The 16,804-nt window shown below is 41.3% G+C and overlaps 1 protein-coding gene across 1 annotated transcript; it reads left to right on the top strand.

The window, feature by feature from the left end:
* Positions 1-10,457: 10,457 nt before the first annotated feature.
* On the top strand, positions 10,458-16,145 carry LOC139460912 (uncharacterized). Its single transcript, XM_071242393.1, has 3 exons — positions 10,458-11,099; positions 13,672-14,544; positions 15,295-16,145. The coding sequence occupies exons 1-3, from the start codon at positions 10,778-10,780 to the stop codon at positions 15,408-15,410; spliced, it is 1,311 nt and encodes a 436-aa protein (XP_071098494.1). The 5' UTR covers positions 10,458-10,777; the 3' UTR covers positions 15,411-16,145.
* The last annotated feature ends 659 nt before the right edge of the window (positions 16,146-16,804 follow it).

Raw genomic sequence — 16,804 nt, forward strand, 5'->3', positions numbered from 1 at the left:
ACTCATTCACTGAATAAAGTTCTTATATAATGACCCCGATATAACTGCTTATCAACTAATGCAGCCCTTTCAACTTGCTACCTTAGATGGTGCAATTGTATTTTGCTCCTCTGATCAGAGCGGGTGTTAGGTTACGTCATTGTCAACAACATCGTGGTTGATATTAATGGTTGACCAATGGTTGATATTATCAGCTAGTCTTCTTCAAGGAACAATTACAGGCAATCAACAATAGTACCAAACTTCAATACCCGATCTATTTAGTCGACTCTTACAACAAAGTGTGCAACAAGTGACTTAGTCTTATTCAGTGGTCAATGTGTAGCTGTCATGGCTGATCTATTTTCCATTGACACTAAATTCTCTTGCAGTTTGTGACAGTGGGGAGGATGGAGAAGCGGCTAGTAGGAGCGCCGGTGACTTGGCGTACAAACACACGTGCAAGAAAAGATGCGCAAGTAAGTATACTGTTTGATGTCGTTTTTATGCTTTTTAGCTATTCATATATTCTGGTGTAAATTTAACGTCATGCTGTCAACCGATAACACATTTGCGGGGACATGATGAAAACATTTGCTTCGCTCAGTTGATACCATTGATCGACATATTTTATATGTGAAGGTGAGAATATTCTTAACATTAACTTTGTCGACGTCAGCAGCATCCCGTGCCCTCTAGATTGTTTTGTTGTGTGTGTGACCTTGCAAACAGAATACAATTTTAAGAAATCATCAATGTAAAAAGCACACCCCCGTGCAGCAAACGACTGATGTATGTGCAAATTTGTCATGAAAGCTTGTGAGTACATGTGACATAATGGAGGTTTTACAGATAAATACTGCAACATTTATAAGGCATGCTCTGGTCACAAACGCTGGTCACGATCACGAAGACTGATCACGGAAACTCGTCACAGACACTGGTCATGAACACTGGTCACGGACACTTGTCACGGACACTGGTCACGAACACTTGTCACTAATACTTGTCACGAACACTGGTCACAGACACTGGTCACAAACACTGGTCATGGACACTGGTCACGGACACTAGTCATGAACACTTGTCACGAACACTTGTCACTAATACTTGTCACGAACACTGGTCACAGACACTGGTCACAAACACTGGTCATGGACACTGGTCACGGACACTAGTCATGAACACTTGTCACGAATACTTGTCACGAACACTGGTCACGAACACTGGTCAAAAACGCTAGTCACGAACACTGGTCACGAACACTTGTCACAAACACTCGTCACGAACACTGGTCACGAACACTGGTTACGAACACTGGTCATGAACACTGGTCATAAACCATTGTTACGAACACAAGTCACAAACACTGGTCACGAACACTTGTCACAAACACTGGTCATGAACACTGGTCACAGACACTGGTCACAGACACTTGTCACGGACACTAGTCACGAACATTAGTCACGGACACTGGTCACAGACACTTGTTACGGACACTAGTAACGAACATTAGTCACGAACACTTGTCACGGACACTGGTACGAACACTGGTCACGGACACAGGTCACGAACATTAGTCACGAACACTGGTCACAGACACTGGTCACGAACACTTGTCACGGACACTGGTACGAACACTAGTCATGAACACCTGTATGGAACACTAGTCCAGACTATTATGAACTTGACAAATTTCGTTTGAACAGGGAATAAAAATAACGTCTATATGACATTAGCATTTTGGCTGTTTTGCATGTCGCTTTCACCTGACAATATTCTCTGAAATCACCTCGCCATGCAGTTTACATATCACTACACGTCAGTGAGGCTACAGGAACTAGTATATATTTCAAGCGCAAGTGATGAGGGGAAATATAAGTGATGATAAAGGAACACGTATTTAGTCTTTTCCCGCTAAGCATACTAACAAACACAACTGGGCACACACTAGAGTGAGTCAGTTGGGTTTAACGCCGCTTTTAACAGTATTCCAGTTATATCATGGCGTGTCAGCCGGATGTAGGAGGAAAGCCCGAAGTGATGCAGATTCCAGGCGTTTACCACTTCGATGAAACCCACGAGCATGGGTATGGCGTTGACAAACCGAGAAACATAATCGGGGTGAGCTGGGATTAGAACCCGCCAATCATATGTTTCTGGCGTGCCTAAGGGACGCAACTCTGCACAGCGAATCACGGCGTCTTAGACGACTGGGCCACCCGTGCCCCCGGCACACACTGAAGTTGTCGCTGTCATTCAATGTATGTTGTTAAACATGGATCTGATTCACGCGGAATTTTGAAATAAGATATTGGCATACATGTGAGTGAGAAAAATGCCTTGGTGCTTAGGCAACTGATGGTTGTTCTCAATGTCGTTTCAAAACCACAGAACAAGCAACTTACAGGATACATATCAAGACTGGAAAGGAAAGAGGCGCTGGTTCCAAAGCTGATTTGGTGCTAATCATCAAAGGGCGGTGTGGACAAATTGATAAAGAATTGAAAAATGGGAAAGATATCAGGCTGAAGAGTGGACGCCGAAAGATATTACGAAAGGTACAGTAACTGTTCTCCATGAGAATGTAAAATCCACGCTCGTCACAGTGTTCAAGGACCCAGCTAGAGTATGTGGGTGAACGTTTCGATGCAAAATACTCGATAATATGGGTTACTTCAGCTACATGTAGCATGCAAATTTGAAGTTGCACGTAATTAACTGCAAAGCAATAGATGATCCTATTTCTTCCGACAGTGCCAAGATAAATGGATGTTGATGATTCATAGCCACATGCGTAGGATATAGAAGGGGTCGTACAATGCATTTCTTTTGATTACGTTTAACTGTGTTTTTAGATGTTTTTATTTGCAATCCCTACTCATTCAAGTATGTACAGGTACTTATCTGTGGAACAAACACTTTCAGTTCAAATCCGATTCTGTCTGCGGTGTGAGGGCAATTGGTCTTGCCTTTTCTGACCCCTGCCACAAAGATGATTGGTTCGTTGAATATGTGAGTTTCCGTGCTTGTCATTATGTGAGTTAGTACAGCCTCAGTGTGAGGGAATGAGTTTAGACTGCACATTACATCAGCACCATTTAAGCCATACATCGACAAAAGCAAATATTAATTTAAACAGATTCAGAAACGAAAACAGTAAAGCAGAGAGATTCAGAATAATACTATATAAACCATATGAGGTTCATTGTGTTCACACATATATTCACAATGTATTTATGAAAAGAAACACCCACTTTATATTAAGAATTATATTCACAATGTCATGAATAATAAATCAAATGCTAGCATATTTGACATATTCTGCCACTAGTCAATTAAGAATTTACTTTTACTTTGTATGAGAACATTGGAGTATTGAATCGCAAACTCTACTTACAATTCATTACAATTGTTTACCTCGAAGGATGTAGGCCTAGATCAATATAAAATTTTGTTCAGTATGTTAGACGCCACGTTTACAGCCATACGACCACCAGCTGTGTCGCGGAATAAAATAGTTCCTCAAAAAGAGAGATGACATGAGCGTATATATGCTCAAACTTAAAAAAAACCATCTGACACAACACATATATTCGAATAATATCACCATTAGATGAGAAAGGTTTGTTAAGTCACAATGACAGCGCGTCATAATACATTTACATGAAGTACAAGACGCCATTATGGCCTACACAGTAAACGTGACGGGAGGGTTTTAGTCATCATTGATCAATTGGCTAATAACTGGAAGGTGATTAAAGATGCATCAAATAGACAATGAGTAAAATTGCTGTAGACTGGTACTGTCAGCCTAGACACGGATCGAGTCGATACTACAATAGTTTGGATGTGCTTATCTTCCTTTTGTTCACTAGGATGTGTTGTAGCCATGATATTCGTTAACGATCATGCAGTAAAACTGTCAGACGTTTCTCAATGTGTACTAAAGCATTGAGTTCAAGATTAAATTATCTAAATGACCAGAGAAAATGCTTCTATGTGTATTCGGACAAGGGAATTCCTAGGGGTTCCCCCAGGAATGTGGAAGTCAGTGTTTACGTCATTTCAAGAAAAGTCTCGTGAAAAACGTATGAACGTCAAATTGTGTCATGTGACAGAAATATCGTCCAATGGAAAAGCTGTATAGCATGTAAACTTCAATTTAGAAACAAACCAAAAGTATATGAATAACGTTAGTGTTATGAATATAGAGTATTAACAGACTATTTCAGGATATAGTGTTACATCTTTATTGTGAGGTTAAGTTGAGTTATGTCGAATGACTTACTGCTACTTCCTCCCCTATTACCAAGACCTGAACTGACCAAGATATTATGGTTCTGCGATTTGAACATTCTATTAGATGGGAATCTCAGTGGTTCTGTCGCGTTTTAGGTGCAAGTGGACACTGAAGAGATAGAGCCAGACGGTAGAGAAAAAAGAAGGTTCAAGACAAAGTCCTGGCTCAGTGCACGTGGTAAAAAGACAACTGGAATCATGTGTAAATACATAACTAAATGTGGGGTATAGTTCTTAAAGATGAAATGTCAACATACTTTCTGCCGGCCTAACCAGACATGTGAGTAATGCTGAGAACGGACATAACGTTGACATAATTTCAAGTATTTCAGGTTTTGTGGAAATTGAGCCTATGAAACCCTCACAGTTTTCATGTTGACAAACGTCGTGCATGCTAGATTACTACTACTAGTTTTGATTGCGATATATTTTTCTAGTTCACATACATCTTTCAACATCTATATGAAAAAAGGTGCATGCTGAGTTACTAAATTTTGGTATACGATAAGGGAGAGCCTGCACTGCTCATCATCTTATAATTATCACTCTGACTCAGAGTCAGATGTGAACAGTTACTTTTCTTCCTGTATGGGATCGTGCAGACCCAAGCTCCAAAGGGATAATAGTGGTAGTTGTTTGTTACATCTATAGGCTAGTAATCATTTGCGTGATTGATGTTTGTGAAAAGTCAACAGTTCTGGGACAGAGAATGAGAAACTTTAAAAGCTGTTATGAACATTGCAGAACTAAACACAATTATGCAATAATAATTGATTGATATGTATAACTATTAAAACGCAAACAACCCAAAATACCAGAGACAAAGTATTACATTTCATGGATGAACAATCCTGGTTTTACCCTTGTACAGACATTTTACAAGAACCCCGACCAGAGACCATACATGTGGAGACAAAACAAACCCATAAAACAAGCTAAATTAGATTACTTCCACAAGTCAAAAGACCTTGAAATACCAGTAAATAAATATAAAACAGACCCTGCTTGCAGAGTAGATCACTCTATTCACAGGATTTTGTTAATAGTATCGATAAAATAGATCAGAACTGGTATTGAACTAGCATTTTCAAACTTGTCAATTTTGTTAGGATATCAAGATACACTTTGTAGCTTGTATGTATTTAAAATTGTATGTAAACTATATTGTTTGTGTTCTCGAAAAGGAAATAAATTACTAAAAAAAACACTTTTTATAATTTATTGAAGTTTCTTAAAAATCAATGCTTCATACTATGCACAAATATATCGGGACATTCAGGCCATCAGGGCTAGTTTTATCAGTGCGATATGTCGAGGCGATAACATTAGGCTTTTCATGATGAGGAAGGGCAGTCTCCAAGAAAATTGAAGATGCTCTCGGCAAAAAGCAAATTACCCAGTCATTCTGAAAACTTTATCACTTTCTCGATAAGTGAAAATTTGGAACACGTACATCAATGTCATATCTGCTGAGTTCTTTGTGTACTAAACCAACTATCATTTTTTGTCTAAAATTCTACCATGACCTTGATGAATGTTTGATTCTGACTGGTTAAAAAGTGGTTTCCGTTTTGCCACGGAAACCCCTTTCATATATATAGTCTTTCACACAAATAGCGTGCGTGTAAATATATCGAAAGCCTACTTATCGATTCATAAAAGAAATGGCTGCCCATCAATCACTACCATATGTACTGCTAAACGCATATATATTTCCTCTATTACACGCCAGGGCGCAAACACAAGCCAGGTCTCTAATAAACACTCTCGCGAAATTAAAAGATGGCATGGGTCTAATAGAGGAAATACGGTAGATTGTTTGTTTGCGGTTCGCCTACAGTTTTATCAAAATTAAATTATGCATGACTTTATGCACCAGTGCGTCGTTTACTTTAGCTTACAGTGCAGTTTGCCTTCGGTGTTATCAAAAAATCTTTACTACGACTGACAGATACACATATCTATGTACACAACTTCATAAACATGGAACGGGCAAAAGATGTATACAATCACTCACGAGGAGACCCTAAGGTGCACGTGCTTACCACAGATTAATTATTTAAGTTTTCCATGCTGTTATCCCTGTACAGTTAGCAATGATATTGTTAAAATCCGTATAGAACCAATAATGTAATACAAATGTGAAGTTTAGGGTGTAGATTAAAAAAATATTAATACACTTCTTCCAGAAAGATTACAGGTTCCGTTTTGTAAATCATTACTTGGAGTAAGCAAGAAAACACATAACAGTGTCAACAATAGCATACATGCGTGGCATAACATTGGTAGGTGTGACAACAAAGGGATGATGCTGTCACAACACGATGGACAGAAAACACATAGCTGGCAGCCCCTATTATGTATGCTATTGTTGTTACTGTTAATCCTCTACTGTTAATCCTCCACCTACTATATATATTCTGCACTATGTCCCTCATTCAGTCTTGCTTGACAACGGTAAAAGGATCTATACCAACTTCACAGTATTAAAGAAGTTGTTATCCATAAACTTGTGTCTTTCTTGTCCTCCGTCAACTTCTAAGTAATGCCCATCAAACAATTTAACGCTTTTTCGCTTACAAAGCGCTTGTATATTTGTAATAACACTATTTCCCTTAGGACGTGCTGGTATATCTGTCATAACACTATTTCCCTTACAACGCCCTTCTATATATGTCATAACACTATTTGCCTTACGACACGCTTGTACATATGTCATAACACTATTTCCCCTATGACACGCGTGTATATCTGTCTAACACTATTTCCCTTACGACACGCTTTTACATCTGCCATAACACTATTTCCCTTACACGATGTGCTTGTATATCTGTCATAACACTATTTCCCTTACGACGTGCTGGCATATCTGCCATAGGACTATTTCCCTTACGATGCACTTGTATATCTGCCATAAGACTATTTCCCTTACATCGTGCTGGTATATCTGCGATAACACTATTTCCCTTACGATGTGCTGGTATATCTGTCATAACACTATTTCCCTTACGACGCTCTTGTATATCTGTCATAACACTATGTCTCTTATGACGCGCTTGTACATCTGTCATAACACTACTTCCATTACGACATGCTTGTACATCTGCCATAACACTATTTCCCTTATGACGTGCTTGTACATCTGTCATAATACTATTTCCCTTACAATGTGCTTGTATATCTGTCATAACACTATTTCCCTTACAACGAGCTTGTACATCTGTCATAACACTATTTCCCTTACAACGTGCTGGTATATCTGGGATAACACTATTTCCTTTACGATGTGCTGGTATATCTGTCATAACACTATTTCCCTTACGACGTGCTGGCATATCTGTCATAACACTATTTCCCTTACAACGCCCTTCTATATATGTCATAACACTATTTGCCTTACGACACGCTTGTACATATGTCATAACACTATTTCCCCTATGACACGCGTGTATATCTGTCTAACACTATTTCCCTTACGACACGCTTTTACATCTGCCATAACACTATTTCCCTTACACGATGTGCTTGTATATCTGCCATAAGACTATTTCCCTTACAACATGCTGGTATATCTGCCATAACACTATTTCCCTTACGATGTGCTGGTATATCTGTCATAACACTATTTCCCTTACGACGTGCTGGCATATCTGCCATAAGACTATTTCCCTTACAACGAGCTTGTACATCTGTCATAACACTATTTCCCTTATGATGTGCTTGTATATCTGTCATAACACTATTTCCATTACGACGTGCTGGCATATCTGCCATAAGACTATTTTCCTTACGACGCGCTTGTATATCTGCCATAAGACGATTTCCCTTACAACGTGCTGGTATATCTGCCATAACACTATTTCCCTTATGACGTGCCTGTATATCTGCCATAACACCATTTCCCTTACGACATGCCTGTATATCTGCCATAACACTATTTCCCTTACAACGTGCTAGTATATCTACCATAACATAATTTCCCTTACGACGTTCTGGTATATCTGTCATAACACTATTTCCCCCAACCATATGCATGTATACAATAATCTGCGCGTTTACACTGCGAGAAATCCACCTCCTTAAGAATGCTCAAAGCTACATTAACACCCCGATCTATGGATCAGTGTGCACTCCACACAACGCGCATCCATCATAGCTGTCAATTGCGTGGATCGATGCTCATGACGTCGATCACTGGATTGTCTTGTCCATACTGATTATTTACAGACCGCCGTCATATAGCTTGAGTATTGCTGAGTGCAGCGTTAAACAACAAACAACCAAACAAACAAACAAACCTCTTCACACACATGCATGTCCCTCGTAATGATAGATACAATGGCAACACATGTGTATGTTCATACCGATTTTTGAATTACACATGATGCACATATGTGAAGCTGTCCTAGAATGACCGAACACAGGTGGACCTGAACATATGACTTGTTTATTCTTTGTTGTGTAACGCCGAATTCAGTCGAGTCTGAACCAGACAATCCAGTGATTAACATCAATTTGTTTGTTGTTTAACGCCGCACTCGGCATTTTTCAAGCATTATCATGGCGGAATCACGACATCATGAGCATCAGTCTACGTGATTGGGATACAATGACATGCATCAACCAAGTCAAAGAGACTGACAAACCGACCCCGTTAGACGACAAGCATGGGCTGCTGAAGATCGATTTTAACCCGGATCTTCACGGGTGCTATAAATAATGTATCAGTCAAACCCCTCTGACTTCCTTGATACGTGTTTTCATGACTTAATTTCAATATATCTAATTCAGGAAGAATTGTGTTGATATGTGATCTGGCGTGTCACGCAGTACACGCACGTTTTCCTCGTGGAGTATAATTATTTTTCACACACACAAATAGAAATCTTGAGTGTTTATTCCAATCACTCCTGTCATACCCCGGAATCTTCACGGGTCTCACTGAGCGGGAGTAGTTGGAAGATGCGCGTGGAGAACCAGCTAAATCTAACCACATTACAGTATCGATACGCGTGAATGCTTGTCCCTATTAATCTGCACACCGTCTCCATTAATCTCAATTGAGAAGATCGATTCTCATGATATTAATCACTGGGTTGGCTTGTCAAGACTCGCTTATTTACACTACTATCGTATTGGTGGAATATTGCTGAGCGCGGCGTCAAACAGCAAACAAAGACACGATTTAAGAGATCGATGTTCATGATCAATGATCAGTGGATTGTCTGGTCCAGATTCGATTATGTTTGTTTGTTTGTTGTTTAACGCCGCACTCAGCAATATTGATGATGTCAATCACTGGATTGTCTGGATCAGACCCGATTATTTATAGACCGCCGTCATAGCTGGAATATTGCTGAGTGTAGGGTTAAAGAAACATGATGTCAATCACTTGGTTGTCTGGTCCAGATTCGATAATTTACAGACCGCCGTCAAAGAGTTAGTAGAATAATTCCGAATGCGGCGTTAAACAACAATCACACATGGCGTCAATTACTGGATTATCTGGTTCAGACCAGATTATTTATAGACCGCCGTCATAAAGGTAAAATATTCCTGAGTGCGGGGTTAAACAACTAATAAACATCACTGGCTTGTCTCGTCCAGAATCGATTATTTACAGATCACCGTCATATAGCTGAAATATTGTTGAGTGCGGGGTTGAAACATTATATCAATCATTGGGTTGTCTGGTCCGGATTTGATTGTTTATAGACCACCGTCATATAGCTGTAACATTGCTGATTGCGGCGTTAAACAACAAACCTCCAGCATTGAAACCCGTATCACCCACAGCGGATACTTACTAACGGCCGGCGTTTATAAAATACCCATTGCTTAAAGGGGGAAATACTGTACAGGCAAAAACACGGTGTGGTGTTCAGCTCTTCCTCGTAGCTAAATATATCCCAAAGTCACAGCCGCGCGGGGCTGACAGCATTGACTCTTCCACGGCTGATCTGTAGGGTAGATGACAAAATGTAAACAATCACTCAGGGTCCCATGACCGATCACGCGGCGTTAACTCTGTGACAGTTCGACCAGCGCAAGATGAACCGTGTGTGTGTTTTTCCTGAAGCCTGGGAAGGATATAGCGACGACAGAGGGAGGGTCTGACTGTAGTGTTCTGATAAGGATGACGGACTTATAACACTGCGAACGACAGAGGGAGGGTCTGACTGTAGTGTTCTGATAACGATGACGGACTTATAACACTGCGAACGACAGAGGGAGGGTCTGACTGTAGTGTTCTGATAACGATGACGGACTTATAACACTGCGAACGACAGAGGGAGGGTCTGACTGTAGTCTTCTGATAAGGATGACGGACTTATAACACTGCGAACGACAGGTAGGCACATTTGGTGTTGTGGCCGAACCCACGCAAGGTGAGAAGATTGACAAGTGGAGGAACGGTTTCGGAACAACTGATATACATGAGGAATACTTTAAAAGGAGTATATTCACATTTGTATAACACATTTCGGCTTGAATCATGACAGGCCAGGACCCCGCACACCCGAGATACCCGCCACATCATTTTGTCGTTCAGAGACCGAAGAAATCATTGGTGGAAGCATACATCCTTGCAGTAGTGTTGGGCTGGCTGGGAGCGCATCACTTCTACCTACGGAGGCCTGGGTTCGGTCTAGTGTACTTCTTCACGTTCGGGTTGTTGGGGGTGGGGTATGTGGTGGATCTGTTCCGGCTGCCGTGCCTGGTGAAGGAGGCCAACAGGAGGAGTGAAGACCCCCATTACGTGCCTGACAAGACCCTGTGCGACGCCTATGTTCTTTGGTTTCCTATGGGACTTCTTGGTAAGATTCATCTTCTCACAGGCGAACTGTTTACTTTGTTTCTTTGTTTGTTGTTTTACGCTGCACTCAGCAATATTATTCCTGCAATATGACGGCGGTTTGTAAATAATCGAGTCTGGACCAGGCAATTCAGTGATTGACATCGTGAGCATCGACCCACGCGATTGGGATACGATGACATGCATCAAGTCAGCCAGCCCGACCACCCGATCCCGTTAGTTGCCTTTTACGGCAATCTTGGGTTGCTGAAGACAGGTTAGCCAGTGAAATGTCAAGTGATCATGTGTAACCATTAACCACAATAATGATATACAGCATAACATAAGGCTGTCGATCTGTGGCAATTGTTCTAATGGGATTGTGTGGAGCGGTGCCACCTGTCGTCCAAGTATGACTGCATTAGTGCTGACTGCAGCGTCAAACTACATACCTTAGTCTATGCGCCTATCGTGGCAATGCATATATATATATATATATATATATATATATATATATATGTGTGTGTGCGCGTGTGTGTGTGTGTGTGTGTGTATTGCGTTGTTCGACATTACTAACACATGTTGTAAAGGACCCATGAAGATCCGGGGTAAAATAGGTCTTCAGCAACCAATGTTTGCCCTAAAAGGCGACTAAGCTTGTCATAAGAGGTGACTAACGGGATCGGGTGGTCAGGCTCGCTGACTTGGTTGATGCATGGCATCGATCCCAATTGTGGGGATCGATGCTCATGATGTCAATCACTGGATTGTCTGGTCCAGACTCGATTATTTACAAACCGCCATTATGTTGCCGGAATATTGATGATTCCAGCGTTAAACAACAAACAACCATGTTGTGAAGCATCCTGGAACGGCCCTCCTATATATCACCTGATAATGATTACCTATGAAGCTCCTACTGTGTGTTTCGGTTCCTCCTGGCAACGGCACGTAGTGGACTGCAACATACTTATCTGGTGACGACGCGCTGGGTGTGGACTCACGTAGCCCAGGGTAGCTTAAGTAGGCTTTCCAAGTTAACACGGTTTCATCACTGTGCCACAGACAAGAGACACGTTAATAACAACTTATAAATATTTGGGTTGAAAACAATCACGAGATGATATGCATATGTCCCCGCTTCCCAAACGTGCGGCACATAGGAGGCGACACAATTTAGGATTGATGGTGACAAGATGTGACCAGGTTTATTGAGTGAGTGAGTTGAGTTTAACGCTCCTTATAACAGTATTCCATATATATCACTCAGTGTCAGCTTAATGTGGGAGGAAAGCCCGAAGTGGTTCATGTCTCAGACGTTTACCACTTCGATAAAACCCAGGACCACGGGTATGGATCTGACAAACATTATCGTGGCGATCCGGAATTCCAATCCACGATCATAGGTTCCTAGCGTGCCCAAGGGACGCAACTCAGCACGGCGAATCGAGGCGCCTATGACGATTGAGCCCCCTCCCCCTGTGTTATTAAAATCAGTACCCATTACCATGTTCCTGATGTAGGTCACTGGATTGTCTGGTCCAGACTCGATTATTTACAGACTGCCTTCCTATAGCTGGAATATTGCTGAGTGCTGAGTGCTGAGTGCAGCGTTAAACAACAAACCAACCAACAACCTTATCAATCAAACCGAATGACAACTATGTACAGGTGTTGATGGTCAGTTGTCGATGTTCCTTCTTGAAGCTGGCTGGTCAGGCTCGCTTGGTTGAAACATGTCATCGATCCCAATTGCGTTGATTGATGTTCATGATGTCAATCACTGGATTTTCTGGTCCAGACTCGATTATATACAGACTGCCGTCATATAGCCGGATTATTGCTAAGTGGGGCGTTAAACCAAAAAACAACCAACCATCTGAGCTGCTCCCATTCAACCGATATTTACTGTATGTGCTATTTTGGGCACTTTTTTATAATAGTTGTAAAGCACTGAAGCTCTGAAATGGTAATGAATGCATATTTAATAAGATCGTTCACTCTAAATTTTCAAAACTAGCATAACAATGTGATACTGAAGAGAATACAGTGTTTGTGCATTTATGACTTTTGTAAGTCAGAGGATCCTCTGTAAATACATCAGATGACATGAATGTCAATATATACTCTACAAAAATTAAACGCAAAAGTTTCGACATATATTTGATATATTGCTGTTCACTTGCTGAAAGATTGTGATTACATGCAAATGAAAACCCAACGTTTTTATGGCCAAACAAGAGATGTTGCACGTGCTTGTCATGTTCGTGTGTTTCTGCTCCAGTCTCTCTGGTGGGTGTTTTTTTGTGTGTGTTTTCAATCTGCTTACCACATTTCTGCAGTACCCCATTCTTTCCACATAAGTCAATTGAATTCCATCCAATTTCTTTTTGTCTGTGGTAATACAAATGTTCTGACACAAATAATCACTTGCTGTAAGGAAACTAACGCACTACATGTGATTGTTATTATTGCTGCTGTTATTATTATCAGGACATCCAGACGACAATGCTATTGTTTAAAAACCGTATTTGTAATGTCAAATTGTAAGTACCATTAAGGGCCGGTCCTTAACAAACGTGTTTCTTTTGCAGGCTTCCATTTGTTCTACCTGGGCAAGCCGGGCCAGGGTGTTCTATATCTCCTCACCTTCGGTCTCTGTGGCATTGGCTTCCTGGTAGATCTGTTCCGCATCCCCTCCCTCGTGAAGGCAGCCAACCAGTGTCCACGGGAGCCAGAACCCTGCAAGAGCACCTGCACAGCCTACATCCTCGGCGCATCCCCCTTAGGCATCCTTGGCCTTCATCACTACTACCTGGACAGGCCCGTATGGGGGATACTGTACACCTTCACCTTCGGCCTGATGGGAGTGGGTTGGGTATATGACTGGTTCCGCATCCCCGTCCTCGTCAAACGCGCAAACGCTATCCAAGCAATGGAAGAAGACAAGGAATGGAAACACCTGGATGATGTCTATATACTGTGGTTCCCCTTCGGGTGGCTGGGCCTCCACCATTTCTACCTGAACAGACCAGGATGGGGCGCCTTGTACTTCTTTACGTTTGGAGTGTTGGGAGTTGGGTGGTTGGTGGACTTCTGTCGACTGCCGTGTTTGGTGAAGGATCACAACAAGTATTTATCTGAACGACGTCTCATCGCCAAAACTACCCAGCCATGGTCCGGTGGTCACGTTTCCGTCACCTCCACAGGGCAGACTTTTGTCACAGTATCTAACATGGCGCCCGGAAGTGTGATGACGATGCCTGCTGGTGGAGCAGCCCCGCCCCCTGGTGCAGCCCCGCCCCCTGGAGCAGCCGCGCCCCCTGGTGGCATGATGCCCCCTCCCTACAGCTACCAGAACATGACATCCTACCCACCTCAAGGCTATGCTGGAGTGTCTGCGGGGTATCCACAAGGAGCAGGCTACCCGAACCAGGGTTTCTATCCCGATCTGCCGGACGCTAATGGTAGGTGAAGTATGAAGTAACCTAGTCGTCGAAAAAATGTCGATGCCACGTCAAATTATGTGTGCTCAGACTCCAATAAATTGAAATTATTGCAATCAAGCAATAGTGGTATAGAAACATTGTTACAACGCTAAGTCATTTAATTCAACGCTATTGTTCAGATATTTGAAATGTGGAAGATAAATGTCCAACTAAGTGGTTTTTCCAAAGATCGTAACAGCATGCATGAGACAATCAGTAAAACTTACACATGGGCCTTTTTATTATTATTAAACAAATCAGCTCTTGAATAACAAGATCAGCTACTCACTTTCTGAAATCACAATCAATTTTCTTCTCAAAGATTCACAATAGCAATGTATGATAAATTTGCCACAATGCATGAAACAAGTGTCTGTAGCAAATGTACCACTTTTACGTTGTTCATGTTAGGTTTTGCTGCAGCTAAGGTAAATCAGCGACTAATACATACATATATACATATATATTGTGGATCGTCACGTTTCCGACAAGGATTAGTCAGGAGATCATTGTCGTATATTTCTTAAGCATTTACTTTCACAGTGTCACTTTTCCTCAGTTGTAGAATATTCAGCGTTTGACAGTGTAACAATGAAAACACAATGTGTGAAAGGTATCCAGGAGGTTTTAAATCACTGGAACGTTCTAAATACATGGCTCAGAGAGATGTAACAGTGTCTTCGCATGAAGGATAAATCCGTCCATGTACTTGTGTGTTGTTTGTTGCAGCAGCGGGACAGACCGCTCCTCCAATGCCGCCGTCGTATGAGGAGTCGCTGACTACTACAGCTAAGCTCGGACCACCACCCGATGTCAGCAACAATCTCCGTACAGAGAAGAAGTGAGAAGAACGTTTTCAATCTGAGTGCCAATAGCTGGAATACTGAACCTACCCAACAAGTTGTGATGATGAACGTGAGAGTTATATTTGAACAAAACAGTCATGGATCAACAGACCAATGAATCATAGTCTTGGATAACAAACATTTTGGTGATTTGTGTCAAGGATGTATAAGTTTATGAATTATTATTATTGGATATTTTGGTTCAAAATCTGATGAATCATCATACCTGTATTTACGATACCTGATATGGTGTCAAGCCAGCTGTGCATCAAGAACTGTGCACAACTTGTATGTTTCAATCTGAGTGGCAGTGTTGCAGAATATTGGAGCAAAACAGTCGTGAATCAACGGACCAATGAATCATTGTCTTGGATAACACACATTTTGGTAATTTGTATCAATGATGTATAAAGTGCTATGAATTAATATTATTGGTGTCTTGGTTCCAAACCTGATGTATCATAAGGCCTGTATGTACGATACATGATATGGTTGTTAAACCAGTCTTTTATCAAGAACTGTACACGACTTATATGTTTGCCTTGTCAGACAAGGCTTTGAGAGGCAGGTCCTTTCATTGTCCCTCCATTGTCGAACTCATTGTTTTCATCAAGCGGACGTTACCACTCATCAATGGTGCGTCATATTTCGAAACGTCATCATGACGTCATGCATGACATCTCTTTATTCATTGTTTTCATTTTGTATTGATGAAATGGATGTTTTGTAAATAAATAATGAACATGTAGGTCTGCCTTAATATTATCAAACAGTATGATCGTGCCCGGAGAATAGGGATAACAGAATGAATGATATGTGTGGTTTTAATGGGTCATGTGAATCAGTGAGGGTTATGATGTATAACAGGACGTTTTTCACATCTTATTCGTCGTACTTTTAGTGGACGGCATACACGTCATATCATATAGGATCGTTGTTGCGTTCACGTTTTTTTTAAAATAAATCACAAATGTGAATTTTGTTTTTGTTGTTTGGGACCGACAATTTGATGTGCGAGGGAAAGGTTGCTGGGGTGTATCTGCAGAAAAAAATAAATTGACCCATGTTACCCCTAACAAATATATTTGCTGAACACGAGCGTGTGTGTGTGTTTGTGTGTGTATCACTGTGTGTATGTGTGTCTGTGTATGTATGTATGTATGTATGTATGTATGTATGTATATGGCTGTGGATGTGTGTGTATGTGTGTGTGTGTGTATGAGTATGAGACTTGGTAACAGTGTGAGGCCCAAGAACAACTAGAACACCAACGATGCCAGGACGTTTTGAAACCAGAGGGCTTGCACCCTAGTCCTCGGATTAATATTCCGGACTTGGCATTAGGGAGAGCCCATACGGCTGTAGCATTATTCATCGGATTGAGCTGTTATGAA

Source organism: Haliotis cracherodii, unplaced genomic scaffold, assembly GCF_022045235.1.
Source record: "Haliotis cracherodii isolate W230 unplaced genomic scaffold, xgHalCrac1.p SCAF_14, whole genome shotgun sequence".
Taxonomy (NCBI): domain Eukaryota; kingdom Metazoa; phylum Mollusca; class Gastropoda; order Lepetellida; family Haliotidae; genus Haliotis; species Haliotis cracherodii.

Excerpts from the sequence above, each read along its gene's own strand:
- LOC139460912 (XM_071242393.1), top strand. The coding sequence starts at position 10,778 with ATGACAGGCCAGGACCCCGCACACCCGAGATACCCGCCACATCATTTT. Across the intron at positions 11,100-13,671 it reads GTTTCCTATGGGACTTCTTG|GCTTCCATTTGTTCTACCTG; the intron begins GTAAGATTCATC and ends TTTCTTTTGCAG. Across the intron at positions 14,545-15,294 it reads CGATCTGCCGGACGCTAATG|CAGCGGGACAGACCGCTCCT; the intron begins GTAGGTGAAGTA and ends TGTTTGTTGCAG.